This window comes from Phoenix dactylifera, chromosome 13, assembly GCF_009389715.1.
Source record: "Phoenix dactylifera cultivar Barhee BC4 chromosome 13, palm_55x_up_171113_PBpolish2nd_filt_p, whole genome shotgun sequence".
In the NCBI taxonomy this organism is placed as follows: domain Eukaryota; kingdom Viridiplantae; phylum Streptophyta; class Magnoliopsida; order Arecales; family Arecaceae; genus Phoenix; species Phoenix dactylifera.
Genome location: NC_052404.1, coordinates 6,473,741 through 6,496,729, shown reverse-complemented (window position 1 = coordinate 6,496,729; position 22,989 = coordinate 6,473,741). Strand labels below are relative to the sequence as shown.

The window sequence follows — 22,989 nt, the reverse complement described above, 5'->3', positions numbered from 1 at the left end:
AGTATGGAGTTTAAATTGTCATATCATAAAGCATTAATTTATACAATTTATTAAAAAATGATAGTGAAATGTTGGGGGTCAATTGCAATGGGGAAACATCTTTTCTTTCTCTTTTTAAGAATGAAAATGAGAGCACCATCCATCTATTAGAATTACACGTTGAGAAAAAAAACATGTAAAGATTTAAATTCAGATTTTGCTCACAGGTGGACAGCTGCAATGACTGCTACAATGACTGGATCATAGTATGTTTTACTTAAGATTATAAAGTATGATCCTCTTTATCGCAAGTAGTACTCCGAGGCCAACAATTATCATCTAATGGCAAACCACAGATGAAGGGTGGTTGATCATTAGCAAGTAATGGGCTCCCACACATGCATCTCTCCTCCCTTCAACCTTATAAACTCCCATCTTTAACTAATCTTTAGTTTTTTATGATGAGCAAGAAAATGTAACAGCTAAGAACACTATATTCATTTAATTATATATTTTTATATTAAATATGAGAATTGTAATTGTTCATGCTTTCTCTAGCACATAATACATGCCTAACACTATTCATAACAAAGCTAACTATAGTTGTTAATTTTGTATAGGGTGGGACTTTTTCTTTTTTGCCTCATTTCTTCTTATGACCATCTTAATGAGAAACCCAGTAATCAAATAGAAATAGAACTTCTCCTATTAATAGAGTCCGTTAATTCCATAACTTCAAAAAAATAAAAAAAAATTACGTGCCAGTAGAGACTGCGTGCAAAGAAAGACCATCGCATCCTCTTTACCGTCGCATCCTCTTTCTTTCTCATTAAGCGATAAATACTTATCGACTTCTTAATACATATTGTAAGTTTTTTTGATACACACCTAGTAGCAACCTAATACATACGTTACAGCGAATTGATATATAGTATTCAGAATATTATATTTCACGAGTATATAGCATTTGTCTAATTGATACACATATAGTAATATAGTCATCCAATATCCCAATATACACTTCTAGATAAATCAATACATAGTTTACAGGATATAATGCTCACTAATCACGCTACATGACCAAATGATATATACTTGTCGGCTTTCTGATACATACTACAAGCTTTTTTGTTGTGCGCATAGTAGCAACCTAATACATATCTTTAGTTAAATTAATACATAGTTTTCAAAACATGATATTCACTAGTACAAATTGCATGGTCAAGTGATTCACATTTAGCCAAATAGTCATGAAACGTTCCAGTATACACCTTTAGGTAAATCGATATACAATTTCTAGAAGGAAGGAAAAAAGTGAATCGAAAGGAGAAGGGAAAAACATTACGGATGAAAAAGATGGCTTGATGAAGAAGAGCATAGAAGGAGAAGCTTGATGAGGAAGAAAAAAGATATCGATGGCCACTATTTTTTTTGTTTGTTAAATTAGAAGACTGATGGAGTTTATTAGTAAAGAATTTTTGGATTTTATCTTTCCTCCTATGATGCCAACCTCATATGATTTTTGTTCTCAAAACTAATAGCAATGACACCTGACGATTGCCGACATTACTCCACGTCACCCTCGCATGGAGACATCCTCATCCACTAACGTTCCATGTGAAGCCCACCAACAACCATCCTTTTCTCATTATTCCGTTCCACCGATCCCCGTCTCCGCTTCCGCTGCACCGCCCCTGCCGCGAGCCATCCGAGTCTGTCCCTCCCTCACCACGAAACAAAAAGCGAGAAGGGAGAGAAAGGTAAATAAGTAATGAAACCGTTCGCTTTCGGTAGAAGCATCCATTTAAACATAAGACGTGCCATCGGCACACCAAACCGGCATCATCAATAAGGTAGACAACCGAACATCAGAGAAACTGAGAAAACATTACATTATTTACGAACACTAATAATTACTCTCACCATCAACAAATTCCTGCATTATTTCCCCCTCCCCCTCCCCCTCTTTTTTTTTCCTATACCTTCCATTACAATAAAATTCAACATAATATCACAAAAATTACATAAAAGTAAAAATTAACGGAAATGGAGGGCTACAAACGGAGATCGGGAGAGAGGAGTTGAGACTTCGTGGTGCCGCCACCGCCGCCGCTTGTGGGAGCAGAGAGGGGCATTTTGGGAACGCCCAGGAGCCCATTTTGGGAATCCTCCGGAAATTCCCCAGTCCTCCGTCTTGTTGATCCCGGACCTACGATCAAAGAGCTCACAAGAAGAGGAGGAGGAGGAGGAGGGGAATGGAGGAAAGAGGCTTCAAGCTAAGAGACCCCGAGTAGGACTTCGAGGGAGGGGGAGGGCTATAATAGTAGAACGGGACATAGGGCGAGAAGGGGTTCGGGGGCGGCGGCGCCGGGTAGTATCTGTTGGACGGCGGAGGGTGGTAGTACGAGCCTCCACCGCCGCTAGACGGAGGAGGCGGAGAGGAGTAGACGTAGGGCGGCGGAGGGGAGTAGTAGGGGATCCCGCCCGAGGATGACGGCGGCGGAGGGGAGTAGTAGAAGATCCCGCCCGATGATGACGGCGGCGGCGGGCACTCGGCCGAGGAGGATGGGGGCGGCGGCGGAGGGGAGTCGGCGGGCTGGCATGGGTTGTCGCACGAGGAGCACATTGAGCACGAGACGTCGTCTTTCATCCGGGCCTTCGCCGCCGCGATCGGGGGCGATGAGGCGGCCAGAAGTAACAGTAAGGCGAGATGAAACGACGAAAACGGGGCGGCGAGGCGTTTCGCCATCAACGAGAGTTGCGGCACTCGCGTCCTTTTCTCCTCCCCTTACGAGATAGAGAGAAGAGAGTGATGGAGAGTGGCGACGGCACCCCGTGGCCATCAGATATAAGAAGGGTTGGAAAATTTTTAATCCGACGGCTTTAGCTTTTACCCACGCTCCCACGTTACAACGGAGATAGGTGACGTGGCGGAAGGAGGAGCGTCGGCGTAGAGAGGACGCAACTCGCACGTGTGAACGGTCTTTTAGATTCCGTCTACGTCTGTCGGGCGGGGAGAAGGGGGAAAAAGCAGAAGTCGGCGGCTTGGCGTCCGCGGGGTCGAACCATCGAAGAGATAGGAGCATGTGCCGCAACGGAGGGGTGTTATTTTATGGCGGAGCATGTGAATGGATGGATGTGATCAGAGGAGGGGCTAAGGGACGTGTGGCTGGGATTTGGTGGGTTGGAGGAGAGAGGAATTGGGCAGCGGAGAGATGTGGGTGGAAATGGATGGGGAATCCAAGGCTGCGCTGCATGTGAGTGGGTGGGCCTTCCCAAACTTGGGCTTCAGGAAGAGGGAAAAAAGTATGAAAGGGTTCGTAGCAGGGACGGTGAGATGGAAGAAATGGCTTGGATGTGGAACTGATTTCTTTTGGTAGGAACTGATGAGGGGCAAAACGGATCGTTCTACTCACAACAAACGAACCGCTCAATTTCGGCTAAATGGGCCCTCAGCACCGACCGGGCTGAATATTGGCCCCTGCCAAGAGCCAATCCGAGCCCATATTCTACCTAAAGCATAGTTGACCTCAGCCGAATTTCTCCGCTACTGCAGCCCATAGTAACCCTCGGTACGCCCCAAAAGCCTCTTTGACCTTGAAGTGCCTCCTGTATTCGCCGACTCGCCCTGGTCAAGCTCGGAGCGCCTCATGTATTTGCCAACTCGCCCCGGCCAAGCTCAGAGTGCCTCCTGTATTCGTCGACTCGCCCTTTCCAACAATATGCCCCGACTCTTAAGCTCGAAGCGCTCTGCCGAGCACACCTCGGTACCCATCAAGCCGACCTCGCCAAATGTATGATGTCACTTCTCAATGGGCATGGCCTAGTCAACGGCCGTACCCATGTGCATGCCCCCGCCCTCCTACGTGGCCGTACATTGCGACGCCAACACGCTATGCTTAGCCTGCTGGCCTACGACAGTCAAGGACAACGCATGCTACTCCGGTCATATCCTACTACGACTGTCAACGCCTTACCGTCGCCAAGAATGAACTGCATCACGTGCCACAAGTAAGCTCTGGCTGCAGGCTATACCTTCACTATCTAAACATCCCTATCGGGACTATAAATAGCCCCGTCAGGTAACACCTAAGAGACTTTTGGGCTGGACCAACTGAATACCACCCTAACTTGATCGTCAGAGGACCCTCATCGGAAATACCGGTAAGACTTTGTGTAGGTACTCCGCCGCGTGGGAAGTGGCTCTCGTCCTTTTTCTCCACACTCCGGCAGCTCCTTCGACTTTCCCGGTGTTGTCATCTTGGGGCCAGATTTGAACCACAACAATAAGTGTTTATCATCGTTTGGCTGTTGAATTACTTAATTGACGTCAAAGGAAAGATTTTGGCTTTATGTCTCTCCCTCATTCGAAGCTTTTGGAACCTTTTCCCCCGTTGCGGTGACCTTTATTGAGAAGCTGTGCCTACTTTTGGGCTGGGCAGCATTGTGCGATGCTTGCAAGCAACGCATCCACAACATGACATGGGGGGAGAGAGAGAGAGAGAGAGAGAGAGAGAGAGAGAGAGAGATGGGGGTGCAGTCCTGTAGAAGAGCAATGCTAGGGCAATGAACAAATTGGTGAATCTCTGCCGTGAAGCCATGGTCCACCGTGAGCAACCCTTTTTTTATTGGAAGTTACGTTATGTGTACGTAACTACATAGCACGCTGTCCCACCAATTTTTTCTACGGCAAGCCAAATATCATTGATGGCGAGACTACTCCAAGCAAACAACAACTCATGAAGCTACAAGACAAACCCTGAAAGAAGTTGTGGAAACAGCGCATAGAGTAGCCCGCGAAGCCACGATGGACGTGCGTCCACAGTGCATGGCTGTCAGGTTGGAAATTATATTCTAAGTGGGATGCATTAAATGGCTGTGCAAGCCACCAAGATGAGCGTTTGACGAATGAGATGCAATGGCTATATAGTGTACGTGATATAGGGTAAATTTTTTTGTCGAGGGTTCTAGATAGCCAAAAGCCTTGAGCATCCTCTAAATGGATGGACAGCTCTCATGTATTAAGCCAGTATCTCCTGATCCATGTATCGATACAAATTGAGTCAGCTGCGAATCCTTGCGAGATCTGCAAGCGAGAATCCACATAATGCCACTACATACATATATTTTCTTAAAGAATAAGAAAAAAAGACACTACATAGACAGAATTTTCACGGATCATCTAAAAAGTAGGGACAAGGTTGTACGAACAGTAGTTGGCATGGGATTACACAATTTTGAGTTAATTTTAACGACCCAATCCATGCAAAATCCCTCACACAAGTGAGATCTGCAAGATTAATAGAGCAGTTTATACGCGACCCCTTGGATATCTGAATCTGGATCCCAGTAGAATTTATAGTTCCATTCGTACCTAGACTCGGTCTGACCCGATTACTTGCTTTGTAAAGCTGAGATCAAAATTTAGATCCAACCACCCTAGACCCGACCAGACCCAATGGCATGCGAAAGCCCTTGGACTTTTTTTATAAATATTTTATGAATATTTTTAGACAAAAAACTCTCAGTAGCAAGTAGTTGGAAATTACTCCTTCCAATTTTAATAGTCGCTTCTCCATGCCAATATTCTTCTTCAGTTATGATCGGCCAAGAATAACTTGGAGGGCTTGAGAGCTAAATGAATGATACGGAGAGAAAGTCCTTCAAGCGAATACTAAATGAGCAACGCCGATCACTGAATGTTTAAATTGCGTGATGGGACTCACCACCACTGAAGAGATCTGATGGAAACCTAAAACCTTGTCTTCCGACCTGAACTGATGGAAACCAAATGAACTGGACTTGAAACTAGGCAAGGTTGGTAATGGCCTGCTGCAGTCCAGATTTTGGATGCTCTCGAGTCTCAACCTTGTGTCTCGTTCAAATCATACTTTGTTTTGGTGGGTCAGGCGAGTGATTGAACAAGATAGTGGAAGCCCACAATAAAAAAAAGAAAAGAATGGACTTGAACTCCATTGGCCATTTTCTTTTTTATATATATACATATATTGAAATTAGAAAGCCTAGCAATTTTTTTCCAAAAGAATTGTTTACTAGGATGAATGGGCTACCGGGCATGTTCAGCAACTAGGGCATTGGGCTGGGCCCCAAGCCCATAAGTTAAATCAAACAACAGCGAGACTCTTGGGATGCATGCCAGAGCTCTATTCTTTGGGCCTTAGTTTATTATTGTGCTAATTTGATAAACATATCGGATTTTCAAATAGGCACCTCTCTTGCAGCTTTTTATCTAACAAAAAAGGTGGGATGGATTATTAATGTCGGAGAGGATTTAGCTATATGGAAATGGCAACTAATGCAATAAAGAGCCTCATTACCAACTCTATAGAGATTGGAAGTAATGTCACTATAGAGCTTTATTCACAACCATTAGCAAAAGCAGACGGTGGCACGCTACATCACATCCTTCCGTAGTAGTGTGGCTCAAGTTCGGGTCTATGACATCTATTCTTGTATGCACACATATCCTATAATACTAACAGCTTATTGCTTGACTATGGCAATGTCCTCACAACATTTAATTAAAAGCATAGAGAGGAATTCATGCAACTAATTTAGATGCTCCTAGCTAATTTTAAAGGTCATAATGTCTATATCTAGAAGAACCAGTGAAACTACTACAGTGACCAGAAGGACCACAGTAAGATCCATGTGGAATGGGAATGTTGAATGTATAAATACGAGGAATCCAGCCACTGATGTCTCAAGATTACATGACAATGATAGGATCATGGGACATATAAAATGCACTGACCTTCTAGAGATTCTATGCATGCTCAGTTCATTGTTATGACTTTACATATCATCAACTTATGGAACTTGCTCAATTTGATTCATGGGGTTATCAATTTTTAGGGCTTTAGTTATTAATTGAAACTTAGTTTGGACTCTAATTTTTAGGGCTTTAGGTCAAGTGATGCCAATTCCTAAATGTACGTCTGTGTATGTAGGCTTAAACCTACCAAAAACATAACTCAAGAATCCGAATCGTTATAAATGAGATTAACTGTGTACAGAATTAGTATAAATGACAAGTACAGTGGTCCAAACTGAGTGTGCTATTGTGTTTGTGGTCCTAAACTGATCCAATTATACGTATGTTTGCCAAATGTCATCTCAGTATGATTTTGGCACCAAGTTGGGCCTTTTATGCCATGGTAGGTTGTCTGTGGGCCCGATCACCCTAGTTTGGAGTTTTTTTTTTTTAACAGAAAGATTCTAGCGTAAAAGCAACATTGTGGAGACCCAGGCCTGAAGACTGGGATCCCATGCAAGTCTATGACAAACTGAACCATGCGAAATTTGTGGTGAGTGCAGGTGACGAATAAACCGAAAAAATAAACCATGGGCATAGAGTTTAGATTTCAGCCCAGCCCAACTTTGTTGATTGGTCCCCATGCAGGGCAATAGGGCATAGAGCATCATGTTGAGAAGAATAGAGAAAAATTCTCCTACGTGATTGATAACTTCATTCTTCAGTCTTTGTAATGCAAACCACACAGGCCTTGAGCTAGGTCGAGATTATATTCTGAAGTGCATGTCCATGTTGTCAAAAATTTTGGCATCGTCCAATTCCACCATGGACATGCATGCATCTTTGGCGCCCCATGAAAGTTATATGCTACATTATCTGTTTCATCATGAGAGGGGATGACTTTAACCCAAATGGCGCGTAGCTAGAAATTACTTGAGGCGCACGGTGCAGTCCAATCTTATGAGCGATAGAGTATTGACAGTTATAGCAGGATATGGCTGGGGTAACATGGTGTTGTCCTTGGCTGTCGTTGGCCAGCAAGCAAAGCACGGCGCGGAGGCGTTGCAATATACGACCACGTAGGCAGGTGCGGGCAAACTCGTAGATGTGGCCATGAGCGAGGCCGAGCTCGTTGAGCGATCGTATCATATACTTGGTGAGTTCGGCTTGACAGGCACTGAGGTTAGCTTAGCGTTCCTGATTCCGAGATTTGCTCGGTAAAGTACCCCTAGCTCGGGGGTCGGGGCACATCATTGGATAAGGCACCCCGAGTTCGGTCAGGGTGCATTGGTGAGTATAGGAGCGCCCTGGGCACGTTGTCTATGGAGAGCGTTGTCTATGGATGCCTTGCTATGAGCATCAGAGAAGGTTGACGCAGGTTGTAGCAGTGGGCCTGTCTGAGGTCGGCTGAGCTCTTGACGAAGTCGGAGCTCGAATTGATTCTTAGCGGAGCCGAGGCCCAGCTCAATCGGTGCTGAGGTCTATTCGGCCAAAATCGAGTGAACCTACTGTAGTGAGCAGGACGATCCCCCCATCAATGCTTACAGCTTATTGCTTGACTATGGCAATGTCCTCACAACATTTAATAAAAAGCATAGAGAGGAATGCATGCACCTAATTTAGATGCTCCTAGCTAATTTTAAAGGTCATAATGTCTATATCTAGAAGAACTAGTGAAACTACTACAGTGACCAGAAGGACCACAGTGTGATCCATATGGAATGGGAATGTCGAATGTATAAATACGAGGAATCCAACCACTGATGTCTCAAGATTACATGACAATGATAGGATCATGAGACATATAAAATGCACTGACCTTCTAGAGATTCTATGCATGCTCAGTTCATTGTTATGACTTTACATATCATCAACTTATGGAACTTGCTCAATTTGATTCATAGGGTTATTAATTGGCCACATTCGCCTAAGACTAGCCATGGTTAGTTTAGACTCTAATTTTTAGAGCTTTAGGTCAAGTGATGCCAATTCGTAAATGTACGTGTGTGTATGTAGGCTTAAACCTACCAAAAACATAACTCAAGAATCCAAATCATTATAAATGAGATTAACTATGTACAGAATTAGTATAAATGACAAGTACAGCGGTCCAAACTGAGTGTGCTATTGTGTTTGTGGTCCTAAACTGATCCAATTATACATATGTTTGCCAAATGTCATCTCAGTATTATTTTGGCACCAAGTTGGGCCTTTTATGCCTTGGTTGGTTGTCTGTGGGCCCGATCACCCTAGTTTTGAGTTTTTTTTTTAACAAAAAGATTCTAGCTTAAAAGCAACACTGTGGAGAAAAAGCCCAGGCCTGAAGACTGGGATCCCATGCAAGTCTATGACAAACTGAACCATGGGAAATTTGTGGTGAGTGCAGGTGACGAATAAACCGAAAAAATAAACCATGGGCACAGAGTTTAGATTTCAGCCCAGCCCAACTTTGTTGATTGGTCCCCATGCGGGGCATAGAGCATCATGTTGAGAAGAATAGAAAAAAAATTCTCCTCCATGAATGATAACTTCATTCTTCAGTCTTTGTAATGCAAACCACACAGGCCTTAAGCTAGGCCGAGATTATATTCTGAAGTGCATGTCCATGTTGTCAAAAATTCTGGCATCCTCCAATTCCATCATGGACATGCATGCATCTTTGGTGCCCCATGAAAGTTATGTGCTACATTATCTGTTTCTTCCGTCGAACCACCTTGATTTATTAGACGGCATGTCTGTAAATTGCCATGCATGCACGTTTGCAGGCATCATCATGCATGCGCATATGGGCTGGTGCACAATGCTCTCGCTCTAGACATTCCAACTCTTCATTCCGTCCGTTTGCACAGATCTGGAGGCAGCTATTGCGCGATCCAATGGTTGAGGTCGCGAAAGGGGGTGAATCGTTCCTTCGGGTGAAAGATACGACCCGAACCGGCGAACCCCATCGATCCCGCTCCCCATCCCAGCAACGAGATCAGCGGTTTTAATCTGACGGTGAGCTGACCGCCGCCCCATTAAACGAACCCGCGATCAAATGTAGGTGAGAGGATCCCCCATCCCCAATAAATGCCCCGTCGTTTTCTCTCCTGTCATCCATCCCCAGGTCGAACCTCCATCGCGGCAAATATCGGAGATCGAGCGGATAAGGGCGAGGCGAGCGAGATGGAGGCGTACAAGGGGGGGTTGAAGGGGTACTGGAAGCGGAGGGCGTACCAGAGGCTGGACGGCAGCGGCGGAGGAACGAGGCGGCGGAGACGGGCGGAGCTCGGCGGCGGGAGGAAGCGGCGGTTCTGGCGGATCCGCATCGCTCCGCCGAGGCTGAGGTTCCTCGCGCGGGTGGCGTCGCCAAAGCGGTTCCTCGCGCGGATCCGCGACGCCTACGTGCGGATGATGCTGTCGTTCGCCTCCTCCGGGGCGATCGCCGCCGGGTACACCGAGTACGGCGGCGACGCGGCTGCCGGGTTCCGGCGGCCGCAGCTTAAGGAGTACGACGAGAAGATGATCGTCGAGATCTACAAGTCGCTGGTCGCGCAGGGATCGCTGATCTCTGCCGCCGCCGCCGCCGCCGCCGCCGGAGGGGACCCCCAGATCGCAGTTCGGCGGTAGGTAGAGGTTCTTCCGTTACATTTCAATTCCTCTCAACAAGAGTAAGCTTTTTTTTTTTTTTTGACTGTCTTTGTCGTAACCTTTTCATTTACCATGTCGCCGACGATTTATAAATTATAACGTGTGTGTTTGGTCGACGGAAGTGATCGAATCCGTTATCTTTCTTTACGTAACTAATTCAATGGAAGTAGATGCTTAGGCAAGCGTAATTAACCATCTTCTTTTTTTGGGCTTTTACTGGGCAATTTAATTACTTCACAAGAAAGGTATTTTAGGAATACAGGTAAGCATAAGGGCTCGTTTGGTTCGCAGGAAAATGAGGGGGGAAAGTGTGGTCAACGGGAAAGTAATAAAATGCCTCTTGTTTGGTTGGAGTTTTCAAAGGAGAGAGATGGAAAAGTTGTATTTCCATGGGAATATGATTCCCACATTTCATGGGAAAGTCTTTCCCATGAGAAACATGGGAAAGTTACTTTCCCATGAGGTGGGAATCACTCCTTTTTTATTTTTTCCCAAAAAGACCCTTCAGCATTAAAGAAGCATTAAAGAGGCATTAAAGACCTAATTTTTATTAAGGGCATAATAGGAATTATACATAACTTTCCTAGGAAAGTGGATGGTTAACCAAACATAAGCACTTTGGAAATTAGTCACTTTCCCATGGTTAACCAAACATGTCAAAAGTACTTTCCTAGGTATCCTCTTCCTAGGAATCTGATTCCCAGGAATCATATTCCTAAGAGGGAAAATACTTTCCGCGAACCAAACGAGCCCTAAATATTTTGTGGATGTATCGAGTCGAGGTGTTTTGAAAAGGAGGTCTCGCCGGAGAACCGCGAGCTCCATTTTTTCGGGGACGGAGTTTGACCTCGATCTAACTCATATGTCATGCTACTAATTCTGTTCACGGTAACGAAGAGGCATTAGGGCGACGACGTGCGGCTTTTGCCTGGACCTTTTCCATCTCTATTGACCCCCGTGCTTACGTGCAAGAAGATGATTGGATGAAGTGGCGAGTCGTGAGGATGGAAGAGGACGGAAGTTGTTAGGCAAGTACGAAAGGGACCTTTTGATATTACCCACGGCCGGCCCGTAAGCACGGGGGGGATGTGACACTGGGCTGGTGGGGCATGGGGATTCACGTGACGGCTACGTGGTTTGGCTTCATTCATACTTACCGCGCCGTGGCCGTTACACTTACACCCAAGGGGACCGGCCGTAACTTTCCGGCCCTGTGTCACGAGCTTCCTGTGGGTCCCCTGGTCTTACGTAACGTTGCAGTTGTACCAAGGGACAAATTAAAATTGGTTAAATCCCAAAATGCAACTCTTGCATCTTCCCATCCAGGCTTACTTTGATTGCCAGAATTAGTGTGAGTTTCCTCGGTTCCTAACGCGAGGGCAACTCGGCTACCGTAATCAGCTAGATCTAAAAAAATTCATGTGGTGATGAAGGGAGACATTTCCTGCTTCAAAATATTTGGACGGTGGTTGGAGATGGATTGGCCTTTCAGGTTCAACATGTGTAGCGAGAGGCTAATGGGGCGGCGGATTGGATGGCTGCATATGTGGCAAGCCATGGAGAAGACATTTTATAGGCCGAAAAGAGAGTTTTTCATGGCACTTCGGGACTTGTTGTTTAATGGTTCTATTGGATCTATTCATATTCATAATGTATGAAATATCCGTTTACGCGCAAAAAAAAAAAAAAAATCTAGTCTGAGTTAGAGCCCATCAAACCCGAACCTGCTTACGAAAGTATCAAAATACCTATCAAGGTCGGCCAAAACTAGTCTAAACCCACAGTAACTGACCGAGAATAACACTAACTTTTAACCCAGATAAGTTCATTTTATTTTTGACGGTAACTTAATTTTGTTCCGACCAAACGGCATTTCCTTTTACTATGAAATGATTGCCGAGAATAACACTACTTTAGTCAAATGACATTCAAATTTGTTTCATGACTAGAAGCATCATGAAGGTTATATGAGGAAACATGGATGGTTATCCTACTTTCTCCCATCCCACAACCAAACATGGTTTGAGGGTTACTTTGTTCAAAGATCAAGATTAGGGCTTGGGCGCTAGTGATATGCCCTGGTGAAGCATTTGCTCGCATTTTCATGGTCTGTGAACTAAAAGTTGACAGTTTATATGGGCTTGTTCATGTCAACACTTTGACCTAAATTATTTATGTACAGCTCCATTGCGTGATACCAAATCCTACGTACCCACAGGAAGTTCGGAAGTTCTACAAAATTGTTTCCATAAAATTCTACCAAATGAAGATTTCTGCTACCAACTGAATTTTGTCTTGCAACCTAGTGTTATAGTGGGGAAAAAAAAGGACGGAACAGCCTAAGCCAGTAGGCATGAACTTCTCTAGTTTCTTTGAAATCTGATTGGCTGTTGGTTATATTTTTTTTGTCATATTACTGCTATTCGAAATGATTAACTTATCAGATTTATTGTACCACTTAAAAAGATGATGTCTAGTTAATTATTTTCATGTTTAACATGATTTTTTTTTTTCGAATGAGAAATACAAGACCTATGCATGACATTTGTAATTACAAAAGAAAACAAAGTAATACCTTTGCAGTCAACTAAGCAACCTAGCTTCCCAACTCTATTCCACAAATAAAAGTATTATAAAATGATAGATGAACTAATATTTGAAGAAGAACCTTATTTCTTTATGTCCTTTAAACATAATAATTATAGTTGGCCGCTTGATACACCTTCGAGGGTGAGCCAAGAAAGGCAACCGCTAAGATCAATTGGAATTGGTACAAAAAAACCTGGGTTCGAGTCCACACTTCGCTTGAATGTCAGGTAAAATTTTTCCCGTCTTACTTCAAGAAAATACTGCCAATTTGCACAACCAGCTCAAAAAACAAGCTGCGTTGAGTCTACGGTGATCACAGATGGATCATAAATGGGCTACAAACAGCTCAACTGACTTAACCCAGTTACTAATGAGTCCCAATTTTAAATTGGAACCTGATTCATTTAATAAATGAGTACAATCAGGTTACCATATCTACAAGCCACACATGTTCACGTCAATTAGCTCTAAAAAAAAAAAAAAGGACTCATTCTCATTCGCCTTTCACCCAACACACACACACACACACACACACACACACACACACACACACAAAAAAAAAAACTTTTTGGGTCCTTAGGTTCATGATGATGATGGGTCTGGTTAGCCAAAAGTCAGGTAGAATTCGGCACGCAGTTGGCTTCCCTAATTAAGCTAGGTTAGAATCTGCTATGCCAAATCATCCTATGCAAAATCGGAGTGGTAAATCCACAAGCTAATGTACTTGGGAAGCAGAAATATTAAGCCACAGCCTAAGATTCAGAATGGGAGATTGATCAGATGCTGTAGCTGGAAGTGGATAATGGAGGACTAAATCAAAATGAGCTTTATCTCTTACGCAAAAGATTAGGGAGTGCCAGAGATTGCCGAAGCACAGAAAGAGACTTTCTCACAGCATTAATCAGAATACAATGGCTTCGTGAAGGTGATGAGGGGTGTAACATGCTGGAATTTTAACTTCTAATCAGGAATCAGTTTAGAAATTATTTCATTAGTAGATGGGTGCAATCAACTCCTTGTGATCCATCAAGCTTGCCTTCAATTAAAGCATCGCTATGCATTAAGGATCATCATTAATTAGCACTCATCAATGATAATTACAGATGTGATTATTGTAGCTCACATGTCCATGGCCTCAGGTAAAGTGCCATGATGCGTTTCCACCCGGTTTCTACAAAGTGCACTGTAATTTTATTCATGTTGATATTTGTTGTGCTATGATGGATTTTTTTAAAAAAAAGAAAAGAAAAAACAAAAATTGGGTAGATACGAAATGCTTAAAACGCTACCATTGTCATGCTATTTCCTAAACGCAGCAGCCCTAGTTCATCTCAACATTACAAGCTTATTAACCTTTGCAATACCATCCATATAAGTTGATTGCCGGACGTCTTAACACTTTATATTAAGAAAGCTATTCAAAAATTAATTTCCGAGGAGCAGCATGCCTATCTTTCTAGGCGCAACATCTCCAATAATATGATTTTGGCACTCGAAATGCTTTGCTCCTTGCATCATACTTTTTTCTCGAATTATTTGATGGCTATTAAGCTAGATATGAAGAGAGCTTATGATATAGTTGATTGGACATATCCTGAATCTCCAGTACCCCATTTTTAGCCGTAATAATTATTAGATTAAAGGTCATGTGGTTTGCCCTTCCTCTGATGTGTTAGTTAGTAGGTCTCTTACTGTTTGTTTTTTAGATTGCCAGTGAGGATGCCTTTTATCTCCTTATATATTCACTCTTTGCTATGAGATATTACATAGAGGTGGGGACATGGGAGTCACTTATGGCTATAGGCCTACTAGAGCTGTCATGCCACGAATTCAGAATATAATACGGCGATGCTACCGAGGGATACAACCCACGATAACATGATACCAAATATTTCATTTAGCTTCCATATTTCTACCAAACAAAATATAGAAATCCAAATTCATCATTTTATTCAAATAACAAAGTTAACATTGGTTTAGCGCATCTACGTTTAAACATAAACACTCAATCCATAAATCGTAATATTTATAAAATTACTAGGCAAGCCTTTGGCTGCTCGCGGGAGTTCGGCTCCTAATGGTAGTTGGAGTCTTCTTCTTCCCCCTTATGTTCTTTTCCGTTTGATAGAAATATGGGCTGGGCCAAAGCCTGATCGGGCCGGTCTCGTGGACGGGCCATCACAAGAACTAGCCCGTTTGCCAATATTTTGCCGCTTGCTGATGTCTGCTTGCGGTTTAGGACAGCAGAGGATTTAAGAAGGCCAAATCTACCTACCGTGCTCAGTGAGGGCAGCGTGTGAACTTGGACAAATCGGTAGTACCTTTTCGCCCTAAAACTCCTTCGTCTCTAATTCAGGAAATCATGGATTCGTCTGAAAATGACTGGCTTGCGGTGCATTAAGGAAAGCATCAACCTTCGGCTGGATGCATGGAAATGGAGGTCACTTCTTTATCTGGTCGGCTGACTCCTGTGAAGTCTGTCCTTTGCTCGACCCCAATTCGCTTCCTTTCAAAGGTTGCCGCTTTAGTGACCCTTTCATCTTGTCATACGGAATTTTTTTTTTTTTGGTACAACATACGGTATTTTTTAAGGGGTCATGAACTTGATAACTAGACGTTACATACTATTTCTTGGTCTTCTGTTTGTAAACCTAGGAGTCACTGAGGGCTTGATATTCTGATATGCAAATTTGGTGTGCTTAACTGATTGAAGTGGTGGCTGGGAAATTGGTCTCACTTCTCCAACCTGGAAAGCAATCACCATGGCCAGCAAGCAGATAGAGATTGTTTTATATGGTCGATTCGGGTAGTGGGACTATAGATTGTGCTTCCCAGCCATGGCTCTCCAATGTGCCATTTCCTGAACATGGAGCGTAGCAGATGTTGCATACTTACAGGACGGACCATACAAGCATACAAAATTACTGATCAAATCTTATAATCTCAAAGCAATAATGATACTCTTTGATTCCTGAAAATTAATTTAATCAATATCTAAGTCTTCCTCATAATCAATAACATAAGTCAAAATTTGCTAACTAATTATTATGATTCAATTCAAACAAGATGTTCAAACTAAAACAGAAGACTAAATTAGAAATTCTAAATAACCGCAAATATCTTTAGCAAACATCCTTAGTTTTAAGCAATCATTGTTCAAGATCTGAAAAATAGAAAAAAAAAAAGAATAATGAGCCACACCAACCTAGCAAGCAACATAATACATTAAAGTACGGTCTAAGCATGCCAAATAAATAAACAATCAAATAGCATAATACTGATTGGAAATAAATCAAATTTTGAATAATACGCATATATATTTTTTTCAAAAATTATTTTTCATAAGCCGATAATAGACGCAATATTAAGCTGTGGCCATGTAACCAAGTGGCATGGGTCAGATGGTAGATACAAGGTGCACCAAGTGCTAGATAATAGATACCATTATTCTAATCATCGGTAGCTCGGTATTAAAACTAGTTTCTCAGATTAGAAGTCGACAGGGCCAACGAATAATTCACATTGGCAGGCCAGATGGCAGATCATAGCAGTGCCAAGAATACATAAATAAAATAATTTTTATAAATTATCTAGTTATATTTACCAAAAATCATCTTATATGAGTATGAAAATACATAATATATTTGAAAATAATTATTAATGTAGTAATAATATGCTTGACCCATTTAATGAAATATAAAACAGAAATCACAATGAACTAATTGTAATTTTGTCCCGGTTAGAAAATACGCTTTGAAATGTTAGGTTACTTACCTCATGCCACTTCAAAATTCTACTTCAGTTAGATGGGTCAGATTCATCTATTTTAATATCATTAAAATATAATTAATTTTTATCATTATTTTAGAAGCCAAATAAAGTTAGAATCCTATTAGAGATGTAGCCTCATGCCCAAACCAAAGTGAAAGAAAGGCAACGTTGATTAGGGGGCGGTACCCGACAAAATGCGTCCATCTAAACAAGGTGAACTCAACCGGTCAAGATTAGATATGATTTAAGCAACTCAATGAAGATCAACTGTGACCTAATTCCAAAAGGATCTGGCAAGGACCGTAGTAATGGGTCGGCCTACCCTCGAGTATCGGGGTGGTTCAGGACCTCCACCTTGGAGTCAACTTGGATCTAAGCAAAGTAAGTCAAAGCTTGAACTGAGATTTCTAGGTCTTGTAAGAGAGACAAAGAGGAAGAAGAGAGAGAAAGGAGAGAGAGATAATAACAAAAATTAGGAAGAAGATGAGAAGAGGAAAGAGAGGATGAATAAGAAGAAAGAGGAATCGGAAGAATAAGAAGAGGGACAAGGCCAGGTAACCATGGTGGTCGACAGCCAGAAGTCCGGTGACAAAGGGGCAACCGACGACGGTGACAGGGCGGCCGACGATGAAAAGAAAGGAAGAAATGGCTCTCTTCCTTCATGATCTCCGATGGTGGGGCTCCAATGATAACCTAGAGTGGTATAGGGGACCAGTCCTCATCTCTGGCGACAAGCGCCGACAGTGGAGGAGGCCGAAAAAAAGGGCATTTTGGATTTAAAAATAGGAGTTTGTCGGATCTTAAAATAGAGCCTCTTATTCTAGGATTTGGGGGGGTTACGATGGCTTAAATAGGAATGGAGGCTAGGTTATCCTAGCCTATAGTGAAGCCCGTGGTAGAGGAGGACTCATCCTCCTCCGCCGTGATCTACTGGGGCACTACCCTGTTTCAAATCCAGACGGGGCCTTTGGGCCTTCATTTGGCACCGGGTAGGCCAACAAACCTGCCCAATGAGGCTAGGTCTCACATGCTATATATTTGTACATCCAACTCTGGACCACTTTATATTATTGCATGATAGTTTTCACGACCTAGGATCTCACCAAAAAAGACTAGCTGGAAGATTTTTTTGGGGTTTTTTAGTTCTATATAAGTACCCAAAATCTTTCTAGCGAATAACCGATGTGGGACTAAACACACGCTTGCAAGGATTCTTAGAATGGCAATTGGAATGTTGAACTGTTGATTCAGTGCTTCCCTCAGATTATTGCAGACCAAATTATGTTTGGAGAATGGGTTCCGGGCCTCAACCTCAATCTCTGTTCAAGAAGTGTATCGTTCACCGTGTCGGAGGCATCATGCCTAGCTATGGAAGATCAAAGCTCATCATCCATTACTTTGCTTCTTGTGAAAATTGCTATGGGGCAGCCTGCCAACTTCTTCTGCTAGTGTCACGTGGTCTTTCTATCTCTCCAAATTGTCTTCTTAGCAGCAAAGAAGAGGAGTCAATTGATCATTTCTTCTTCTTATGCCATGATTCTAAAAGGCTTTGGGAGTTGGATGATTTGCCTATAATATCTCATAGTTAGTCCCGGAAGAAAGCCATAATTGTGCTAACTGCTCCATCAAATTATAGCTATGACACAATAAAATCCCAATGAACAAAATGTTGAAGACATTTTGATGCATTTAATTCTCCTATTTCTTTTTTCAGTCGACAGCGCGTTTGCCGACTTCATTGAAGACCATGTCATTGATAATTCTAGCATCTCTGGTTGCCGTATTGCTCGCACCTTTGTCAATCCATCTCATACGAATGCCATTGCTTGGCAGCCCCCACAACAAGAACATATCAAAACCAAATTTGATGGATGTCTAATTTTCCTCCTCTCCTTGTGCTTCGGTTTGTTCTTCTCTGAGTGTCATGAAGGAAAACCCTTCTTGAACCAATAAAAAAGAAAGGAAAATGGTCCTCTACGTTTTGACCTTACTTTGGTTGTTATTTTGACTAAGATTCACATGCTTATAGTCTTTATTTAATTTCAATTGGATATAATATTACCTGGAAGTTATGGGCGACTAAATCATAGAGGATTTGTTTGCACGTCTCAATTGTTCAATCATTCCGAAAATTTTATTCCCAGAGTCCGGCATTTTATTAGTGAAACGTTATTGGTCAGACCTAGTTAGCTGACTTGCCAAGTCATTCACATGGGTCATGCACGTCCGATGGGCTTCTCACCTGCCTCCCCTCTCCCTTCTCCCCTAAGCTATAAAGGTAAAACAATTTTAAAATAGGAGTGGCACATAAACTAAAAATAAAGTATACTTTTCATTCCTTGTATTACCTCACATAATGACATTTTTAATGTTTTGCAAGTTGTAGAACTTGATTCCTATTTTTGTTTCATGTACCCCTATCAAAACCTTCGCATATAAGATCGCAAGATGGGGAGCGCATTAGAGAGAAAATATTTATTAATAAATAAAAAAATATGGCAAGAAAATCTATTTCCATTCATAATTGTCACGCTTCAGATTTGGAACATAATTTATCGCTTTCTAGATCCAAAGCATGGCATGATCATACTACCGAGAGGTACCGCCCATGATAATACAAAGCCAACATTACATTTAGCTTCCAAATTTATCTCAAATATAATAAAATAAATAAAAATCTAATTTTATTATTTATTAAATGAAATTAATGTTGGTTCATAGCATCTACATTCAAGCATAAAAAGTAACTCCATAATTTTTATGGTTTAAAAACTCACTAATTATAATTTTATAATCAACTGAAAATTAAGGTTTTGGTTCCCATCGACCTACCTTGGATTTAATTACGGGATTTGCCTATTTTAATTAAGTATTTCCACAACGGCTGTTTTTCCCGAATCCGTTGGACCTGGTCACTGTCCTTTTCCCGAAGAAAAAAGAAACCCGTCGCGGCATACAACGGCGAAGCAATCCATCTTCCATCGATAAGACCGTAACGGGCAACCGTGCGAGCTCCCGTCACGAGGACTTTTGGAATTGCCGACGATTCCTTCCTCCCCAACCGCGACAGCTCGGCGAGCCAAGCAATCCGATCCCCTACAAACCGAATTGCAGGAACCAGCATTTCGATGGTTTAAAATCGTATAGGTGTCCAACCGTGCAATGCTTAGGTGGAATTGTAAGATTCGCCTAAAATTAGAGGGTACGGCGGGGGTCCTTTCCCGCCAAGCCGCCCGAAGTGGATGCCAGGCTGGCTTACTGTATACTGCGGCGTGCACGCATCTTGAGGCAGGACGGATGCCAAGGTGCACACCATCACGACGCTTCCGGGTGACGAGCTGGGGTCGTACACATATGCCGTGCGAGACTGAGGAAGCCCCACGTGTAGCCCGAAAAGCGTGGAGCCCGCTTTTGATAGCCTATCCGTTGGTTCCAGCGAAGCGGAACACCGGAAAGAGGGCTCGGCATGTCATACCTCCCGTCGTGAAATGTGGGGGCAATTCTGTCATTTCGTATAATCCGGTCAGTTGACCCAAAAAAATACGGATTCGAATTACCTGGCTACCACCGACTGTTTCTCGTTTAATTTAAATATATCCCAAAAAAAAAGACGCCAGGTTTTAGCAATAATCTCACGTGTTAGCAAATTGACCATTTTGCCCCTTGGCGAAAGAGGGACCGGAGAAGGGGTATCGTGATCCAGGAGGGCACATTTGCCATTTAAGGGAGATAGACGGCCGTGATTCGTCGTTGTCATGGGGAGACGGAGCCAGCTGGGTCTCCACTGGCGCATGGGCTCGAGGGGATTTTTCAATTAATTCGGCGGACAAAAAGGAGGCATTAGAAGTTGCCGAAATCTTTACCGCAGTTGGAAACAATTAAATAATTAATTACAATTATGATAAATTATTATAATTAGCACTGGAATACTATAATTTAAAACGAAAAATAGTTGGCAATTGGTAAATATTCGGGGCCGCTTCATCATGTGGTTGGAAAAAAGGGTGAGGGTGAAAGTTAACTCATCTCCGTTCCTGCTGCCGCTTCCTTCAAGAGGGATGGGGATTGGGGAAAAAGCGCGTAAGCGATGGAAGAAAAGGGCACCAGAGAGAGATAAGCTCACCGGTGGTCGATTCACCGAACCGGGCTCTGGTATCCGCTCTTCCTTCTCTCCGGTTCCACGCATCTTTCTTCTGTATTTTTCCTTATGGATTATTCCCGCTTCCTTTTCATCCACCGACCTTTCCCTGTGGGCGATCTCTTCGCCCCCAAGGGATCCGAGCTCTGAATCCCCGCGATCGGGCGATTCCACCCGAGGGTTCCCCCACTTTTGCCCCCGCTCTCTCCTAGGCTGGCGGGCCTCAAGGGAACCCTAGCCCTCCTCCTCCTCTCCGCCTTCTCCCGCTTCGCCGATCTCTTTGATTTCAAGACGCGGCGGCGGAGGCGGCGGAAGGCCGGGTATCGGGGCGGCGGCAAGATGCTCTGGATCATGCGGGTCTCCGGCTTCTTCTCCGCTGCCATGGTCATGGTCGTCATTTCCCCATCCCTCCAGTCCTTCCCCCCAGCCGAGGCCATCCGATCCTCCCATCTCGATGGTTACCTCCGATTCCCCGCCGGCATCGGCGCCGCCGGCGCCCGGGGCCGCTTCTCCTTCCGCCAGGCCTTGCCATTCCGCAATGCGGAGGAATGCGGCAGCCCCGGAGACAACAACACCTCCTGCAATCCTACCTTTGTCCATATCGCCATCACCCTCGACGTGGAGTACCTCCGCGGCTCCATCGCCGCGGTTCACTCCGTCCTCCAGCACGCCCTCTGCCCGGAAAACGTCTTCTTCCACTTCCTCGTCTCCGATACCAGTCTGGAAACCCTGGTCCGCTCCGCCTTCCCTCGGCTCCGCTTCAAGGTCTACTACTTTGAGCCGGAGCGTGTCCGGGGCTTGATTTCCACCTCCGTGCGGCAGGCGTTAGAGCAGCCGCTCAACTACGCGAGGAACTACCTCGCCGACATGCTGGAGCCGTGCGTGCGGCGGGTGATCTACCTGGATTCCGATCTCGTGGTGGTCGACGACATCGCGAAGCTGTGGAGGACGAGCTTGGGGTCGCGGACGGTGGGGGCGCCGGAGTACTGCCACGCCAACTTCACCAAGTACTTCACGGGGCGGTTCTGGTCGGACCCGCGACTCGCCGGGACGTTCGCCGGCCGGCGGCCGTGCTACTTCAATACGGGGGTGATGGTCATCGATCTGGTCCGATGGCGGAGGTTCGGGTACACGCGGCGGATCGAGCGGTGGATGGAGGTGCAGAAGGGCGGCGTCGGTGGGGGCGGCGGAATCTATGAGCTGGGCTCGCTGCCGCCGTTCCTCTTGGTTTTCGCGGGGCACGTGGCGCCGATCGAACACAGGTGGAACCAGCACGGGCTCGGCGGGGATAACGTCAAGGGCAGCTGTCGCGACCTCCACCCCGGCCCGGTCAGCCTCCTTCACTGGAGCGGCAGCGGCAAGCCCTGGGTCCGGCTTGCCTCGAACCAGCCATGCCCCCTTGACGCCCTCTGGGCCCCCTACGACTTGTACGGCCCCGCCCCCTGACCGCCTCCTCCCGGTAACTTCCATTTTTTCCCACCTCCCCCCGAACCACCTCTTTACGGCTTGTCATATCTTCCACCACTTTTTTTTTTGGCCTCGTCCCTGCTTTATATTCTCTTTCTTTTATTTTTATTTTTTACGCTTTTGTGGCCTCACCATCCACTCACCGGTCTCCATCCTGTTTTATGTTTTTCTCTTTTTTTTTTTTTTTTTTTTTTTTTTGCGAGGCGATTTGTATTTTACTCCATTGTCTTCGCTTCCGCAAATAAAAGAAACAGATATTCAATTTGTTTTACCTTCCCGATTTATTGCTCTAAGAATATTTATCTGTCCTACCGGTAGGTGCCGGTTTCTTTCCTGCTTACAGCGTGATGATGTTATCAGATCGCTTCTCCTAGCTCGACTTTTAAAAGTATTGAAAACTAGAAATCCATGGGGTTCTTCTTTGAGCTAGGATGAGGCACCGCCGGTTTCCGGACTTCATTGGCCGGCGGGGATGGGTAGATTCGTCCGCGTCTGCTTAAAATTAATGAAGAGTCGTGGAGTTTTTTTTTTTTTGGAAAATAGGTGGTGGGGTTCTGCGTGGCGAGAGGGATCGGGGTTGTGGAACCGTGCCCTTTGGTTGCAGCAAAAGACTTGTGAACTACCGCCCAAGAACTGTCTC

General features: G+C 44.2%; 3 protein-coding genes across 3 annotated transcripts; 2 read left to right on the top strand and 1 right to left on the bottom strand.

Annotated features, from left to right (window-relative positions):
- Positions 1–1,846: 1,846 nt before the first annotated feature.
- LOC103707922 (leucine-rich repeat extensin-like protein 1) lies at positions 1,847–2,989 on the bottom strand. Its single transcript, XM_008792637.4, has one exon. It carries the CDS (start codon positions 2,726–2,728, stop codon positions 2,204–2,206), a length of 525 nt encoding a protein of 174 aa, XP_008790859.1. The 5' UTR covers positions 2,729–2,989; the 3' UTR covers positions 1,847–2,203.
- Positions 2,990–9,767: 6,778 nt separating this feature from the next.
- Positions 9,768–10,514, top strand: LOC103707921. Its single transcript, XM_008792635.4, has one exon. It carries the CDS (start codon positions 9,824–9,826, stop codon positions 10,361–10,363), a length of 540 nt encoding a protein of 179 aa, XP_008790857.1. The 5' UTR covers positions 9,768–9,823; the 3' UTR covers positions 10,364–10,514.
- Positions 10,515–20,661: 10,147 nt separating this feature from the next.
- Positions 20,662–22,683, top strand: LOC103707920 (probable galacturonosyltransferase-like 7). The gene has a single exon (XM_008792634.4). It carries the CDS (start codon positions 21,222–21,224, stop codon positions 22,326–22,328), a length of 1,107 nt encoding a protein of 368 aa, XP_008790856.1. The 5' UTR covers positions 20,662–21,221; the 3' UTR covers positions 22,329–22,683.
- Positions 22,684–22,989: the final 306 nt, after the last annotated feature.